This window comes from Ciconia boyciana, chromosome 7, assembly GCF_034638445.1.
Source record: "Ciconia boyciana chromosome 7, ASM3463844v1, whole genome shotgun sequence".
NCBI lineage: Eukaryota > Metazoa > Chordata > Aves > Ciconiiformes > Ciconiidae > Ciconia > Ciconia boyciana.
In genome coordinates this window covers 49,997,849-50,014,529 of record NC_132940.1, presented here as the reverse complement: position 1 = coordinate 50,014,529, position 16,681 = coordinate 49,997,849, and the positions used below count along the sequence as shown (strand labels likewise).

The 16,681-nt window shown below is 35.6% G+C and overlaps 1 protein-coding gene across 1 annotated transcript in view; it reads right to left on the bottom strand.

Annotated features, from left to right (window-relative positions):
• PLS1 (plastin 1) overlaps positions 1–16,681 on the bottom strand; it is a 29,127-nt gene continuing 12,446 nt past the window's right edge. Inside the window, exons 6-15 of the mRNA XM_072868852.1 lie at positions 15,869–16,034; positions 15,631–15,773; positions 14,033–14,128; positions 12,300–12,495; positions 7,119–7,197; positions 5,835–5,949; positions 4,720–4,853; positions 3,636–3,759; positions 1,418–1,542; positions 1–933 (exon numbers count right to left, since the gene is read on the bottom strand). Coding sequence (XP_072724953.1) covers positions 798–933; positions 1,418–1,542; positions 3,636–3,759; positions 4,720–4,853; positions 5,835–5,949; positions 7,119–7,197; positions 12,300–12,495; positions 14,033–14,128; positions 15,631–15,773; positions 15,869–16,034 — 1,314 coding nt within the window. The 3' untranslated portion in view covers positions 1–797. The remainder of the gene's footprint in view (positions 934–1,417; positions 1,543–3,635; positions 3,760–4,719; positions 4,854–5,834; positions 5,950–7,118; positions 7,198–12,299; positions 12,496–14,032; positions 14,129–15,630; positions 15,774–15,868; positions 16,035–16,681) is intronic.

Sequence of the window (16,681 nt, the reverse complement as noted above, 5' to 3'; positions counted from 1 at the left end):
TCTTTATTGTTTTCTTATACAATATTTTATGAAAAGTTAAAAAAAAAAAAGATGTTTAGTCCAACTGCAAAAGCTAACACATATGCAGACCTAATAATGACATGATTACATTTCTGCTTACTAGTTGCCATCTTCTCTTAAGACACAGACCCTAAAAGCTCCTGCTCAGTAACAGAACAAAACTATTACATATACTTAAAGATGATTGCCACAAAAATGTTTCCTCAGCTTTGTCAATATTCATTAGTTTCCAGACATTATCACAGGCCTTCACTTGCTCTCATTGAAGTCAATGGCAAGACTCTCATTGGCTTCAACAGGAGTTAAGCTCTCAGAGTAAGGCAAGGATGACAACTTCTGTGCGGTTAGGAGTAATCTAACAGGACTGGAATGCACCTTGAGACTTGTATGACTACATGTAAGTAACACCCACAAAAACCAAACAATGTTTCACAATAGGACCTGAAATAATAAATGTAAAATGATGCAGATTCTTACAATGCTATGGAACCTAATATGAATGAAGCTTGATTGATACTGTGTGGGTTTTTTTAAAGTAATACAAATCTGTGATGTTCATTTGGTAATGAACAAGTTCCGAAAACAGTATTACCCATAAATAAACAATGTGTTAAGAAATTGAATAAAATTTTAACTAATATAAACACATTATTAAAACGTAATTAGAGTATATTTGTGCATACAAATTTTCTCGTTTATACTAAGCTTCAGAACTCTGTAAACTGTGAGGCATTCATCGTGCTTAACATGGCAGAAAGTTATATTACATCTCTTCATTATTTTACTTTGTTCAGTCTTCTTCCCATCAAACATGCAAACACCGTCATCACCATTTTTGGCTTCACTTCAACCAGATCATCTGGGAGAGCATATATACAAGCACCAATTTTTCGAGCAACTGAAATGGCATACCTTGGAAAACAAAAGAAAAATATTGTTATTTTCCTTGCATCTACTAGTGTGCCAAGATTCACAAGAACAACAACAGATTTTATTAGCAGGATATACCTGTCTGGTCAGTATTTACAGTCTAGGAGAAAATGGACATTACTGTGAAGAAAGCATGTATTACAAATTGTATTGGCAGACGTTTTGCTACTGGTTATCAAAGTATTTATTTCTGTCAAAACCAGTATGGATTACGGCAGGCTATTAATAAACTAATTGCAGTGGAGTGGTGGTAGGTCATATCAGCCATGAATTTGAGTTAATATTTTAAATATGCTAGAAAAATAGCTCTAGAATATTAGAATTTAGAATACATTACATTTGAAACAAATCAACTAATATTAGTGTAATCTCTCTCTGTTAACAAATCAGCAAATCATTCATTCCACCATGAATTCATGCATTTCCTGCACTTTAGGAAAGTACAAAGCATTCATTTAAAACTTACTTAGCATTATTCAATTTGTCTTGGTAGGAAAGATCTTCTCTCTTGACCATTTCTGGACGAACTGCTTTTGGTGCAATAGCATCTATTAAATCTAGGACAGGTAAACTAGTGCTAATTGATTGGTCCTAAAAGAAAAACTCAAAAGATTAGTATAAGGAATTTGCTTTGATTATTCTGTCTTCACAATACAAAAAACCCTACAGCACATCTTACATACCTATTGAAAGATAGCAGCATGTTTTGTTACTTCATTGCGCCAAGGTTTTTCCCCCTTTTATGAGGTCTAATGTTCTTTTCCACAATCACAAATTATAAGGTTCACACTCAGTGTTGATATTATTATTACACAAACAGTTTAAATTTATTTAATGAAAGAAACTTCCCTCCTTCCCTAAGAAAGGAAAGGAACTTTGAAAGAAGACCAAGGACCAGACTTTCAAGACAACAAGAAGGTATTCACATCCCCAACTACTTATATTTTTCTCCTTTTCTTGTAATGGAACTATTTTCTGCAGTAGTTTATGGCTCACTCTTTTTATAATTTTTCACTCAGACGGTATTCTGAGCTAGTACGAGCAGCCCGTATTTTGTATTTAATATATGGACATGTTTTTTCTATTCTTAAAACAGCAAGTGCTATTGCTGCAATTATTTCTTCCCAGCTATTAAGGCAGATAAGCAGCTGATGATGTCAAACCAACAGTCAGCAGACAGTGCCAGTGAGGCTGGCTCTGTTCCTGCAGAGGCTTAGCACGTAAGCCACGTGACATAGTTGCCTTGGCCACCAGGTCAGAACTATTATTTCAAATTCAGTGAAGTGCCACAGAGCCACCATATTAATTATACATTTAAAACAGTAATATAAATCTGCTTGAAAACATTGAATGCATGGGGTATCTTCCCAAGACCATAGGCCAAAAACTACACCTCTGTCATTTTTATTGTTTGAACTAATGGCAATTCAATAGAACTTTACTTTCACAGTCCACAATAAATATCAGGGACCTCTGCTTTCTCTGCTACACAATCTGCTTGCTGCAGTAACCCCAAAATACAGACAAAAATTCAAATTGTGAAAGACAGTATATATGTGAATGTTGTCAAAAATCAGTAGTAAAAAAAGGTATACTGAATAATGTCACTTTACATCAGTAGCTCTTTATCTTTATTGGTCTACCATCAGTTGAATTACCTTAAAAACACAACCAATGACACCAAAAACCACAGGCATACTAAAAGCAATATGTTGGGACAGATTCTCTTTGTACTTTCAACTTATTTATACCAACATTCTTGCAATTTATGTAGAAAGGGATGCAGCAATCCCTTTTAAGAAGGTGAAGACCTAAGTTACCTTCTAGAGTAAAAATTAAATATTTTGTTCTATAAAATTATTTGATATTACCTTTTGCCTAATGCTTACCTAATTCAATTTCATAACACAGTGAGCTCTCAAATATTTAACTTGCTAGGTTCTTATGTTCCTGTTGTGAACCACAGACATAACTGTTTCAGAGTATACAATGAACATGTATAAGAATGTTATATTTGAATGCAAGTGCAATTATTAATCTACCATTTCTAAAGAATGAGATTCACACAGCATGACACACCTGACACACCTGACTTTTCGTGTTTAACACTTTAAAAATGTGAAAGGAAAGCTTCCTTTATCAATTTGTTCATATTTGCTGAATGGGAAAAGCTCTTGTTTTGAAGACAAAAGATGTCGCTGGTTAACTTAGGCTTCCTCTCCTGGCTCTGTCATGCATGAGTATATCTTTTTGACCAGCTGTTATTAAAAATGGTGACCGCCCCTCTACCCCCAGTATTTCCATAATTGTTCCTCATGTTTGTACAAGCATTAGAGTGCTTATATAAAAAAATTTGGAAGATATATGACATGCCATCCCCAAACACTGATAACTTCAGACAGAAGCCCCTTTGAAAGTTTAGCTTTTTCTTTTTTTTTTTTTTTTTTTGGGGGGGGGAAGGGGCGGTGTTTTGTTTTGAATCTTATAGCAGCAATTATAATTTATTTTTGCTTCTTGTTAATAGACTTGTAAAATACTTTTGAAGATTCAGACTATCAGAAATATTTCCTTATCAAATTATGCTAGCTGATGGGAGAGCCACTGTTAAAGCCAAATGGTCAACAGATCAGGTTAAAAAACCCAGATCTGATTATACATGGAAAGAAGTAAATTAATTTGATTACCTTGAAACTTGTAATTGAAGTTTTCTTATTTGCTTTTGCAAGTGTCTGATTCACCCACTTAATAATAATCTCATCATTTACTTTTTCTCCCTCTCCAAGGTCTGATAGTATGTTCAAAGTATACCTTTAATAAAGAAAATAAGTCTGAGTTAAAATGAGTGGTAGAACTCGACTCTGCTAACGGTATTAAGCTACAAGCAAAAATAAAATATTACTTCAGCACAGTAACAATGCCAAGTACTCATCTTCATAAGGTACCCTTACCTTATAAACTACTGACTACTTTCAAATCACTTTTTCGGTTGTTGCAGGAATAAAATAACATCCCAAACCTCATAATATTCACTGTTACATCTTCTTCACATATTTCTTTTACTCAGCACATCATAACTAATTTTAATTTATAAGCTTAAACGGCTCCCTACCATGCAAGTCACCTTGAAAACTGAATCACAACAGTCTGAGAAACAAAAAGCATAGAGTGTTTTGGGGTAGGTGTAAGAAAATTAACTTGTGGAAAGTATTCGCAATAAAATACTCTTTATTGAAATCAATGTATAATATTTTTTTTTCCCTGCTCAGTGCACTAGCGAGATTTTGATTTTATGATAGTTACATTACTAGAGATGTGATGGCCTAAAAATTTCTTCCCGTTTTAACTTCTATAGCATACATGACCTCTTCCCATTTATCTTTCTTTTTTGATTTTACAAATATTTAAATTGCTCTCTACTTACAGAAAGATACATTGAATCAACATGAAATAAGTTGTGCTCTTTTTATTTGCTGCAGGATTTATAATTTTAATCACAGTTTTTAGTATATAAGGTTTTAATTGTCTCTATAAATGGATGTGTACACATACAGACTATTGTGGTTTCAATCACTACACAGTATGTAAAACTACAAAAAATGTATAAAAGTTTATCTTAGAGAAGAGGGATATTTAGAGATGGCTCTCAAATACCTGTTGGGTGAACTGAATACTAGCTTTAATTTGCCTTGATATACAGAGACACACACGTATACATATATGCACAGATACGTATATATACACATCTATCACATACTGTGCCTAACTTACCTTCTCATCAGCTGCCATACCAAAGCCAAAGTCAGAGTTGGATTACCCTCATTTAGATCGTGTCCAGCAATACCAACCAGTGAGAATTTGGCTTTTGTCTTCCCAAGTTCTACTGCGTAATTGCAATTCTCAATCTAAAAATAAATGTTGTGTGCAAATAATGAAAACACCTTCATATTTCTATAATACAGACCTATAATCTATGTGTATTTTTAATTACTTTGGCTTACTGTTGCCTGTGGTGAGATCTGGAGCTAAAGAAAGATTTCTAGCCTTTCTACGCTATGATTCAAATAACAGTTTTTACTATAAATGCAAGTATGCAAGATTCCAATGATAATCTTTTCCACACTTGAGAAAACCAAGTTCACTTCCACTAAAGCCAATGAATTAATATATACTTAGATCAAAACTGGATTTGGAAAGATATTGAAATGTGTTGTTCTTAAATAGACAGTTTTTTTCCTCTACATTTCTGGCTTCATAATGATCACAAAACTAACTGAAAGCTTGGCTTCTTGCACAAATTCTCCTGGCAGCATACAAAACTGCTCTGTGAGGAAACACCTCACAACAAGAGCATCAGGCAATGATAGCTGTGTCAGACCTGAAACTTTTACTTATATACCCTAATTAGACCCTAAATTAAATATTGCCAAAAGGTGTCCACATTTAGAAACTCAAGTGATATATTTTAAACTAAGGGATTATTTTAAACTAAGGGAGGGCAGATTTAGACTGGATTTAAGAAAGAAATTTTTTACAATGAGGGTGATGAGGCACTGGAACAGGGTGCCCAGAGAGGTAGTAGAGGCCCCATCTCTGGAAACATTCAAGGCATGGACGGGGCTCTGAGCAACCTGATCTAGTTAAAGATGTCCCTGCTCTTGCAGGGGGGTTGGACTAGATGACCTGTAAAGGTACCTTCCAATCCAAAGCATTCTATGATATGCTATAACTGCTATTTATTCCTTGGGATAATACCTGGAAGTTTTTTTTTTTTCCTTCCCCCCCCGGACTGTCTCAGTAGCACACAAGTCTAGACAACCCAGATTACTACAAACAGCACAATGGGAGACAGTGAAACTGGACTGTATTACAGAGTATTTACCCACCTTCTTCATATTACCACCGAGTAATGGATAAGGAGGTTTGTTGACGTGGTTCCAGTCAACTGGCACACGAGTCATATCATACAATTGGAAGATTATTAAAGCATCAGAGAGGTCACTAAACCAGGGTAAAACAATGTTTTTAAGTACAAAAGCTCATATTCACAATGAAAATGTTAAGTATACTTGAGACTTCTTGAAGTGTAATTAAGTTGCTAAAAAATTCCAGTCACATAAATAAAAATTTGTGTCGTTCTGAGGAGAAACTGGCCTATATCATATTGCTTAATTTCTGCGATTATTTACATTAAATTGTATATTTAACTTCATTGTTTTCACAAAACTCAGGGAAGTAAGCACAGCCACTGATTTTACCAACTTTAATTAAATAATTGCTTTCATAGGGTAGGCATAGATAAAACATCTAGCTAAAGAGTCTTCATTTATTGATCTAGTTTTAGTTTCCTCGGAACTTTCCAAAATGTTAAATACTCATGCTTTATCTGCACCTACAAATGTATTTTGCTAAAGAATAATCAAAACCAATATACTTACCTTGTGAAAAAAGAATATTAGGAAAAGTATTATTTTCCCATTATAAATTGCATTCCTGATAATCTCCTTCAGCTACTTGCTAAATTAAATTCTCCATGTTAAGCTATCTCCAGATGGTATCACTTTACAGAGATCAGAAAACAGAAACAATGAACCCTAACAACAAGTATACATGCAAGCAGATGTTGCCAGTTGCTCCCTATATCCCATCTTTTATTGATAGGATTTGAATCAACTGCTGGCACAATTTGAAAGTGATCAGAAGCACCTAAAAAGCATGCTAAAAAGGCCTTTGTTTTGAGGGACTACTACACTGCATAGATTCTTACAGTCTACTCAGCAGACATCTATCCTCTCTTAGAGTTTAGAACTACAGTACTGTTTTAATAGGTTTGCGGTCATTTCATCTGTCATGAGAGAAAATAAGTGTCATGCATTATAAAACACAATTATATCAACTTTTTAAAAAACGTAATTCAAAGTACAACTGAGTGAGGGGAGCACATAAAAACTTTTTAGGTTTTCTAGTATTTCTAGACCATGAGTGGCATATCTGAGTCAGAGACTGCTTAATGTGGTTCTACAGACCAGTTTTGAAGTTCCTATCACACTGTGTGGAAACCTGGAAATCACTGTTCTACTAGAAACACAACTTCACTTTCTTATTCCCTCCTTCTTTCTTCCGCCATCATTGAAGGGAAATCAAATTATTGTTTTAAAAAAAAGCCTTACCTGTATAAATGATTAACATAGGGGTTTACACCCAGTGAATTCATCCAGTTTCTGAAAGTCCTTTCTTCCTTACTTTCTCCTATGGTGACAAATATAATTATATATAAATTATTGGAGAAAACACTTTAATAAACAATGCTTAAATGACTCACACCCCTTCCTTCCTCCTCTCCCCCCTCTGCAATGAGTTCATCCTTTCCCTAACAGTAGTCTCTACTGGCCAAGAAGTTGAGGCAATCCTATCAAATTCAGAGTCCCTCAGTTCTGGGCACAAGGCCAGAGGCACTACAAGGAGTACTGTTAGACTACATTTTTCTGTGTAAATACAATTTGATAAAATACAGAAATAGACAGTTTGTTGGTTATATTTTAGATAATCAATATATCATGGAGAAAATAGTGATGATTAATAATAATTCCCTAAAACAAAAATCAGTGGAAATTGCATTCAACAGTATCTTTAAATCTGTTTGAAATGGCAAATTTTATTAAAAGTTAGTACTAACACGCTTATTGCAATTGCATCAAACTCCAGAAACTACAGCTCCACTTCTCTCAACACAGAAGTTCCCAGTATTAATTTGTGAAGGTCCTCCCCCAAAGCAATAGACCTCACCTTTTTAAACACTGGAGACTCAGCAAGGCAGTATTGTATTGGTTAAATTTGTGAAGCTATTTATACTGCCAAGGGGGCTAGTTATTCTTGTAGTTTTAACTAACAACTCTGCTTATGAGAAATACAGAAAATTCAGTAGGAAAAAAACACCCTTCACTTTCCTGACTTCTGTTTTTATCTATTGTAATAATGAGTTCCTAAACAAACACTCTATAAAGTTACAGTTTGCAGTAATACATTAATTTTCTACATACAACATTACCTAATTTTTACCAATGTATCTGTGGCCAATTGCATGTGAATCTGTGCTGCATAAGCTGTTTTCTCTTACATCAAAGAAGAGCATTTAAGAAAATATTTAGCCTGAATATGTGAGCTTGGAATAACCTCATCGCTTTGTTCCCCTGGGCTGATTATCCACAGTTAAGAAAACAGAAAGGACATTGACTCCCCAAAAAATAACATATCTGAAAGAACAGATATCTCAGGACTGAAACATGTCAAAATCTGAGTAAGATTTTTCTTTGCTTTTTTAGTTTGTTCCTTAGAGGATAATGGCACCGAGTTTGTCTAATGAGGTTTATGTAGCATTTAGACTGCCTCATTTAGTACTGCAGTCCTATGTTGAATACAGAACAATGAATGTTTTTACAAAATGAAGCTACTGTATAAACATGTATTTATAATTAGAATAGAAAGAAAACCTCTTTAATATTATTTTTCCATGAAACAGACCAATGTCATAACACCTATTTTTAGATCGAGGTTACAGTTTTAATCTAGGTCTCTTCCCCTTTTATACAAAAAGCTCTGAACTTCAAAATATATTTATTTAAAAATTCAGAAATTTCAGCTGTAATTGACGTTTTCCAACAGAATAAATTTTATTGAAAAAGTTTCAGCCAGCTTACCAGTTATTTTCCTTTCCAATTATTATGAAATAGATTATATTCATCCTACTGCTATATTTTCTTTCTAAATTATGAGGTCTTTCATATGCAATTCAAACTAGTATTTGTTTCAAAGATTTACTTGCAAAAATTACCAAAGAGTCACTGATGAATACATGCTGAAAAAAAGAAAAATACTATTCTGCAAAGTCTTCAGGCAGTCAGCTGTTTCACGTCTTCCCACAACAAAATTTAAAAGACAACAAAGAAGCATGTTTTATGACAGTTATTAAAAATATAAGCATTTTTCCATAAAAAGAGAGACAATCAAAATACAAGCATGATAAATAATTTAAGTTTATAAAGAGTAACTTAAGAGGTTATAGCATTTTGAAGCAAATCCCTTTTGCTTTTTTTCTTTTTTGAAATTTTTAGGCTTACTGAGCTTTGAGTTGGTTTGCAATACCTAAAATACTGACTGCAAAGTGCTTTTAGGAACACTTGTCCATTGTAAAGAAAGTAACAAGATTATTTAATTAACTCTTACTAAACAAAGCATAGCTACAAAAACAGATACTCGGCAACTGCACCCAGACTGACAATTGTAAAATGCATGCTTAACTGTCAAAAGAATCCAAAGTAGCCAAGCAGGAGCAAGAGCATGCAAGCTGGGCAGCACCCTTTTGGATAGTGGGAATCCAGGAACTAAATCCATATTTAATATGCCACTCTAAACAAATCCCTTTATCATGAAACACATAAGCATTCATAAGTTTTCCAGATGGCTGAGAACTGACCAATTTTTTTCTCTCTATTCTTTTATTCAAAATATACCTTGTGATCCTATCAGGAGCATATCTTCTGCTGAGTGGTGCAGCAGATAGCCAAAATCATTGGAAAACTGCAGAAAGGGGGTAGAGCTACACAAAAGAGAGAGGAGCAAATTTGGTAGTATCCTTTATATTTATTGCCATCTCTTTCTTTGAGATCATTATACCATGGAACTGAGTGGGGAGTAGCCATAGGGATGGGGTCAAGAATCCAAAGGGCTCCAAATACCTACAGTTCTCTCTGAAAGACAACAGAGCTCAAGATGCAATTTGCACCCTAGGTTCAGCTGGCCTGAATGGGAGTAGTTAACCCTCTCATGGTAACAGCCTTGAAGGCTGCCAGAGGACTAAGAGACAGCAGCAGAGGACATCTACACTGGAGGAAATGTGGGTAGACAGAATTCCCTCCTCTTCCTCCCCCCAAGAACTCAGCTTTCTCTGTGACTTAAAACTCTGCTGCCTTCCCCACAAGTGAGAGGTTCCTCAGCAACAGCAACAAGTTAAAGGTCATACATTGACTGAGGTCAGGACTTCCCCCTCCATTCCCACATGATATCAAACGTTCATTTTGCTATGTCAGTATACCTGAGGGATATTCTTTCTGTATACGGGTGCACATCACCAGACTTGTTATGCATTATCAGAGCAGATGTCGATTTACGCACAGTGTTTTTTGTCTTAAACCAAAGAGAACTGCCACATTGTACTCTTTGGGTGGAACAGTCACTGAAAAGATGGAATTTAATGTGGGAAAATGAAGACTTTCAGAAAGCTCTACTCACCCACACATGCCTAGAGCTTTACATCTTGGTTCATGGAAGGCCCCTACTGGTCAAACCCACAGAAAGAACTATATGGCAGTTGACTTACTGCAAGTCCTGCCCCCATTTTATATGCATCATGTTAACCTGTGGGGTTTTTTTCCTTCTTTTTTACTTATGATGGCATATTAAAGCAATAGAAAAATACAAGAACAATGCAAAAATCAACGAGAAGAGGACAGAGATTATTAAAACTAGAAAAAAAAAAAGAAAAGTTGTAGAATAAACACTTTTACAGAGTACAGAAAAGTACTAAATACAGTACCTACATTAGGAGGGGTCAAATCTGCATTTCATGAAGCAAAATAGGAAAGGATTATAAATCATGAGTCAGATTTCAATAGACAATCTATGATGAAACTATAAAGAAATTAATGTCTTTTTATATAACACTACCTTGAGAAAACATCAGTAAAAACACAGGATTTTATGGAAAAAATAAAACAAATTAACAGAAAAACACATTAACATCATAATCTTTCGGCTGAAATAACTATTTTGATGATTTAGATCTACATGACACCACAGGAGTTATTATTTGGGGGCAAAGGAGAGTTTTCTACTTGCCTTTGAACAGATAACATTGGCATGATAATTCATCTTAAAATATATACTATAAACAATAAGTTAAATTTGGCCAGTATTTATCAATACAAAATTGTAATCTAGCATTCAGGTGATGGTAACTTTTTACAAAGTGTTTTAGCTGAAACTTTGATCTCATCTAAATATTTTAGGAAAGTTCAGAAAGTAGTTCGGCTGGTTTTTGCCATGCCAATGAAAACTCTTCTAAATTTCACCAAGTTTGCAGTATTTCGAATCACACCTGCAACTTTTATGTTCAGAACAGAGAAGCTGAGCTGAACATATTCCACCTTGACAGAGCTCCTGTATACATTTCCAAGAGCATACATTGCAAGAACAAAATTGCAGCAGAGGAAGAGCAGGCCTTTCCTTCAATCATTTGTCCTGGATAGCAGGGACTGCAGTGACTAGGGATATCACAGCTGAAAAGGGAAGACTGCTTCCTGTGCTCTAGTATCTCTACCACAGCTGGCACCCAGCTGAAGCTAGAAGAGCAGGAAGCCTGGAAGAGGAGTGGTCTGACAGATACAAGATTTGTGAAATAGGGATGCAGCAGAGCAGACAAATTATGAAAAAAAGAGGAGCAAAGGAAGATGGACTCACCTAGATGGAAAGGAAACCTGATAGGAACAGTAAGAGGAAGGCAGGAGTAGGCAGTGCAGAGGAGTGTGTGCACATTGCTGATGATTCTCCCAAGTGCAGCACCCCTGATTCTCACCATTCCTTTGAGATCAGTGAACAACTGTGAAATACACTGGCAGGAGCCATTTCATTATCCTAGATTAGCTGGTCCACAGAAAGGGTAACAGCCAAAGATTGCTACCAATTATCCCTTTATCTCTAGCATTAGGGATCTGAACTGTACAGTTAAAAGTCCAAACTTGCTGATATGCTAGGATCTATACAAGTTGCTGATGCAATAGATTAATATAGGTTGCTGATACAGAAGCCTTTTTTCACATTTCCTGTTTTAAAAGGCAACAAACTAATACACATACACAGACGTATATAAACACAATAAGTGAAAAGAAAAGACTATTACAGTTGCATAATATAGCACTGCAAATTAGGGAAAGCTAGAATTTGTGCATTGCATTGCAAATTAGGGAAAGCTAGAATTTGTGCATCAGCTAAAATATAAACACTATGGAACGAAGCACAGGAAACTGGAAAGGGAGTAAGGGGACAGTTTTTGCTCCTGCAAATGAACGACAGAAGGTTATTGAGGAATAGTCTTTGGTCAAGCTAACACAAGTGAACAATATTCACAGTAATGGGGACTTCTACCCAGGCTTATATTGAAAGCTAGTGAGAAAGCTCTATATGCTGGTATTAACACAGGTACCATCACACAGGGATCCTATATCACAACCTAGAAGGAATACTTAAGTAGAAATCACTAATATTCTTATCTCCTGTATGCTTAGTAAGTTGAGTACCTTCTAATAAATTGAGATCATAAGATGAATTGTCAGGCTTGTGCAGGGCTGGATATGTGTTAAAGAGATTTGCAACAAAAGCCAAATTGAGTTTAGGGTTGCCTGCAACCACATCAGCTGGAGTTACAAACTGTCTGCAGCCCAATTTATCTGCCTGTTGGAGCATGTATTCAGCTCTCCTCAAGTCGCTTTTATCCTAAAAAAAAAAAAAAATTTGTAATGAATACTAGCGTGTTTCCATTCTTTACTGAATCTTCAGTTTGGCAAATCTTTAAATAACCCATGTCAGTTCCTCCCTCATTCCCCCAATGCCCGAGCTAGCTCTTACAGCCCATAACAATTCCCTCCTTCTCATCTTCCTTCCACTTTCTTTCTGTCCTTCGCTTCTGTGGCTGCCTGCACAGCATTCCTCATGAATCACAGCAACAGCAGTAGCAGCCAGAGGTGTAATGGTTATATTTCTGTTTCCAGGCTGTGGATTCCCACACTGCATGCTCTGCTACATGTGCTATAGGTTCACTATCACTGCTTTAAACTGCTATTCTCAAGCATAGTAGTTACAGATGATGCCCAAAACCCTCAATAAGAGTTTGAATGTTTCAGAACGTGATAATCCACTACCTTGCTTTCCTTTTAACATTTTTGCCTCTGAATTTGTCTTAAGTTGGTAACCTATGTGTTATTTTGTTTATTAATCCTTATTATTAATCTACATAGAATAAATGAGCCTTCAAAACCATGTAGCATATACTTTTTGCCTCTATTCTTCACAACACTAAGAGTTACTATTTATAGGGAAATGAGTTAGTAATGGAATTACTGTTAGAATTGAATAAGTCAGTAATTCAGCGTTGGTACACTCAACCAGAAGCTTGCTCTAGAAAAGTTGTTACATGTTATTGATACTGGTTTATAACCCATTACAGAACACGATCATATGAACGGTAGGAAATTACAGGGAAAAAAATTTGACTACTATCCCTTCTCACTCCCCAAAGAAAACCAAAATAGAAGCAAACAAATAAAACAGAGCTCTCCTCATGAAGGAGTTTGAGAGAACTAAAGCTTGTATGCAAATGTAATTTTGCATGTGGGTTTTCATTATTATAATGAATAATGAGATTCTACTTAAGATTCTGATTGATATATAGATATCTGTATCTTAGGCAGGCAGTTCAATTTTCTATGAAATGCATTCTCAGAATAATCCTTCCAACGAGCATTATGTAGCAGCTTAGAGAAAAGTGTTTTCATATCTACCTAGGCTGGTTTTAGACCCTCTATCCCTTTACAACTTCACAGTTGCCACAGTTTCCTTTCCTGATGGTTACTGGAACAGCTCACATGTTATTTCTGAATGCTATTTGGTTTGAGAAGGATCACAAGGTTTGTGAAGTCTACTCTTTCTCCTTGTCTGAATTCCAGAAGACCAGAACTAAAGCAGGATGTTGTAATAGTCATGTTGGAGGAACCAACTGAAAATAAAAAACAGTTAAGACACTACTCCAAGTGAAACAGCTCCAAACTTTAGACTGCAGGATTCAACAGCGCCCTGGAACTTGAGTAAAGTTTTTACCCATTTAAGCTTTTGTGACATTGAGGAATCTGACTGAGCTTTTGTATGCGTTACAAAACAAAAGGAGGTTCTGGGACAGCCTTGTAACCAGGATGCTGGATACACACATAGAGGCCTCAGATAATTCCAGTCTATTTTTATGTTTCTGGATACTTACATGAAATCCTGAAAAGTCAATTTGAACAGGCTGCTCATCACGGTCCTCTCCTTTGGGTGCAATCTGATTTAACAGATGGTAGTATGCTCTTGAATCCTAAAACAAGCAGTGTATTATTTAAAAAAAAAATATGAGCAAGTATGTAGCCTTTCATAGCCATTTACTACTCTTATAGCTCAATTCAAAAGCCATAGAAGTCAAAAATATGGCACCCTAATTTCAGTGAATATGGATGAGGTCATACAGCCATTTTACCACAGTATTTCTCATGGAACTAGCCAGATGACAGAGAAAAGGAATGTCTGCTAATTATTCTGGACAATGTTAGATAAATTTTTTCTGCTGGATATGAACTAGACAGCTGTAATTCAGATATTTAAGGCAAATTTATATAGGTTACCCACAAAAAAATCCCAACATAGATCTTATTTTCAGTGTTGGTATTTTATTCCTTCACTGTCCTTTTCAAATGGATGGTTTTATAAATATTTCTCTTTCTTGGTAATTGGAATTAAAAATGGAGAGCAAAGTGGCTCTTTTAGGATGAATCTATAGTGACAAAAGAAATTATATTTATTTGATGCAGTTTTCAGTATGCTTCTGGCTTCCCCCCCCACTAAGAAACCAAGACAATAAAACAAAAATCTGCTAGTTTTAGAAGTATTTAATACTTCTCTTAAATAGCATGTAATATTTTTACCACAGTAGCAGTTTTCATATAAAACCCTAGTTAAAGGTTTGCTTTAATAATAGCCTTCTTGGTGGCATTTGAAAAGATAGAACTAGCAATTACTGACACAGTTTTCTTCAATGAAAAGAGGTCTTATCACCTTATGGAACCTTCCTCCTTTGCTTTTAGTTTTAAGAAGTTGGGTTTTTCTCTCTTCAACTGGACTTACTACAGTACTCTGCATACCTTATACAGAAAGACTGAAGAAGAGAGAAGAATTATGCAGATTTGCCATCTGCCCCAGGAACCAACAACCCTTTCAGTCCCCTTGTGTCAGTAAATTGGCACACCAGCAAAGCACAGTGATTGAGGGGCACTGCTCTCTCCTTGGATCAAGAATCATTAGCTACTCCAGACAGCCCTCTGAATAACTCTTCTTTCCTCAAGAGGTTTACTTCTCTTCTGTAGAATGCTAGGTACAAAGGGCAATCTCCATTAGCAAATATGCACCAGGAGGAGATTTAGAGCCATACACTTCTTCCTTAAAACCCCAAAAAAGAAGAGATAGGTTTCTGCAGACCCAGGAGCAGGGAAGGATGGACAGGAAAAAAGGTAACTAACAAGGTAGTGCAAATTGTCCTAAGTAACTCTAATAACAATCTTAGAACATTAGAACTTCCCTGAATATGAGCTTGTTGGAAATGTTCACTTTACACTGTGATGTGATAATACATGGTATCAGCAACTGCATAAGATCTGAGAGATCAAAATAATGCTCTTTCCGTGTTGAAAAATGCAGGATGAACCTATAGCTAGAAAAAGCAGATGATGACTACTATTCTAAGTACGTCTGATCTGGCTCATCTGTTTCTATGCATAGTGTGTTTAAATGCCATTATGTTCAGTTATCAGAGCGATAGCTGCATACCTTAATGTCTTGGCTGAAGTTACTGATTTTCTGCCACCCTGCATTGGCCAGATGGTAGTTCACCCAGCGTAGCAAGAGCTCTTCTGGGGAAAGCTTCATTAACTGATCTAGTTCTTCCCCTTCATTTAGCAAGGCGATAAGAGCTAAAAGCAAGTTTGAAAGAAAGCTGAAATCATTGCTATTGTGATCTCAGTTAATTCCAAACTGCAGACGTTGCTATACCTGGCATTAATCTTACCTTCATTTCTGGAGATCTCAATATCAGCAAAAAGACCAACTTTAATGATCTGCCACAAGAGTCCTAATACCAAGTGTGGTTTTCCTTCTTGCAAATCTTGTGATCCAATATTGACAACCGTACAGCCAATAGCAGATGCTGAGTTCAGAGCCAGGTTTAGGTTTTCCTGTTTGGAATATCATTGTTTAACATGTTTGTGAGGTTGTAATTCTTAGTAAATTTGTTCATATTAAATTTTGTAAGTTTCAGAAGTTATAAGAAATAACGCATTAGTTCAATGGTTCCCAGTGGAAAATGGCACTCTGGAGATTTTTTTTGTGAACCACCATGTATCTTATCAAAATGTAATGGAAAAACATTATTGACAGTGTTTAATATGGACCCACCAAAAAATCATGGACCACCTTCTGCAGCTTGGATCACTGAGGGATACTCTAATCAAAATATTTCTTGTAATAATAAGTATCACATACACAAATTAAACAATATTGCTCAAAATATCAGGGGCTTGATCCTGTGGAAAAACATGCTCATATAGAATTCTGCCCTATGCAGGAGACTACTGACATCAGTGTCATCCCATCTTGGATCGTATACAGGCTGACACATTTATTCAAGCAACTGTTAAACTGTAATTGAACAGACAGCATAAGAAGATCATGGCAATTCAACATCCTGACACTGAAAGTAAAGCTAACGATTGTCACAGATTAAACATTCCAAGAAAAAATACCTGGCAGCTCTCATAAATATTACTTTCTATTTTCTTGTATCATATTTTAACTATCTACAGAGACAACATAAACACATGTA